The sequence below is a fragment of the Mus pahari genome, chromosome 18 (assembly GCF_900095145.1).
Source record: "Mus pahari chromosome 18, PAHARI_EIJ_v1.1, whole genome shotgun sequence".
In the NCBI taxonomy this organism is placed as follows: Eukaryota; Metazoa; Chordata; class Mammalia; order Rodentia; family Muridae; genus Mus; species Mus pahari.
This window is the reverse complement of record NC_034607.1, coordinates 37477728-37479031: the sequence shown is the minus strand read 5'-3', so window position 1 is coordinate 37479031 and position 1304 is coordinate 37477728. Positions and strand designations below refer to the sequence as shown.

General features: G+C 50.1%; 1 protein-coding gene across 2 annotated transcripts in view; it reads right to left on the bottom strand.

The window, feature by feature from the left end:
* Positions 1-626: 626 nt before the first annotated feature.
* Myom1 (myomesin 1) overlaps positions 627-1304 on the bottom strand; it is a 111941-nt gene continuing 111263 nt past the window's right edge. For both annotated transcript variants that reach the window (XM_021217647.2, XM_021217648.2), the window contains one exon: positions 627-1168. In XM_021217647.2, the coding sequence (XP_021073306.1) occupies positions 875-1168 (294 nt within the window). In that variant the 3' untranslated portion in view covers positions 627-874. The remainder of the gene's footprint in view (positions 1169-1304) is intronic.

The window sequence follows — 1304 nt, the reverse complement described above, 5'->3', positions numbered from 1 at the left end:
ACAAAGTCCTTAAGATTCTGGCTCCCTATCCTTTCCAGGTGCCAGGCCTTTGATCTTGGATTTTGGTGTCTCCAGAACTTCAAAAAAATTAATCTCTTTTCATTCGTTTTGGATGTTCTGTCATAATTAGTTGACACACTTCAATCAAAGACTAACTCCATCTTAGTGAGGGAGTATAGTCTACATGATCGGATATGCAGTGTCAGTGCGACTTGGAATTCTGAGCCTTGGCTGACCACAGATGGCGTATCTGACCGTGTCCAGAAGGAACTGCTTTTGCCCTAAGGGTGTAAACCACAAGATGAGCTACAGAAATGATTAGGAAGAGGTGGAAAGGCCCCCCAACATGGTGAGGATCAGAGAGACACAAGGGGAAAGAGGAAAGGCAGGAAACTTTATTCACACTGGGGGAGGCCAGTTCACAAGGCTGCTGCCCGTAATGCACCACCTCTGCTAACAGTGACCCACCACACTCAAGCCCACAGTCACATGCCTCTATTTTGATAGAACACCAGGTATGGACACAGTTCCTAAGAGCTTACAGGTAAAGCTTCACCGGCTTCCAAGCCGGCCTCACTTCTGGTCTCATTCAGCACCTCTCCAACATCCTCTGCCCTTCTTCCTTGAAATCATTTCCTAATGTTTTTTTTTTTTTTTTTTTTTTTGCCACATAAATTGTAGATTAAAACCCTTAATGTGTCCTTCAATGGTGCCTCCTCATGTGTAGGAATAAGAGATTTGATGACTTCCTCCTACGCCAGCACAAAATGGAGCCACCAGGAGGATTTCCACATCTGTAGCCCAATCCCACAACAGCAGCACGATGGGTGGCCAGCAGTTCCTGGCTCTCCTCGAAACTCCCCCCAGTCTCTGCTCATTTGGACTTCTGGTTGCCCTTGGGAGGCTCCGCCGCTCCTTTCCTCGCCTCCTCCTCTGGGATGAACACACTAACGGTGAAGTCGCTGGTCTCCGAGCCGTATTTGTTCTTCACCACCAGCCCGTACTTGCCGGAGTCTGCCGTGCTCACGCCCGAGATGGTGAAGAAGGCCGTTTTCCCGGCCTCAAACCTGAGGCTGCAGTGGTCGTCAGAGGTCAGTGGCTTCTCGTTTTTCAGCCAGGACACCTCAGGGGGCGGGTCACCCCACACATTGCAAGTGAGATTGAGTGCCTGCAAGACAGGAGGAGGGCTGGTGAGATGGCTCAGTGGGTAAGAGCACCCAACTGCTCTTCCGAAGGTCCAGAGTTCAAATCCCAGCAACCACATGGTGGCTCACAACCACCTGTAACAAGATCTGACACCCTCT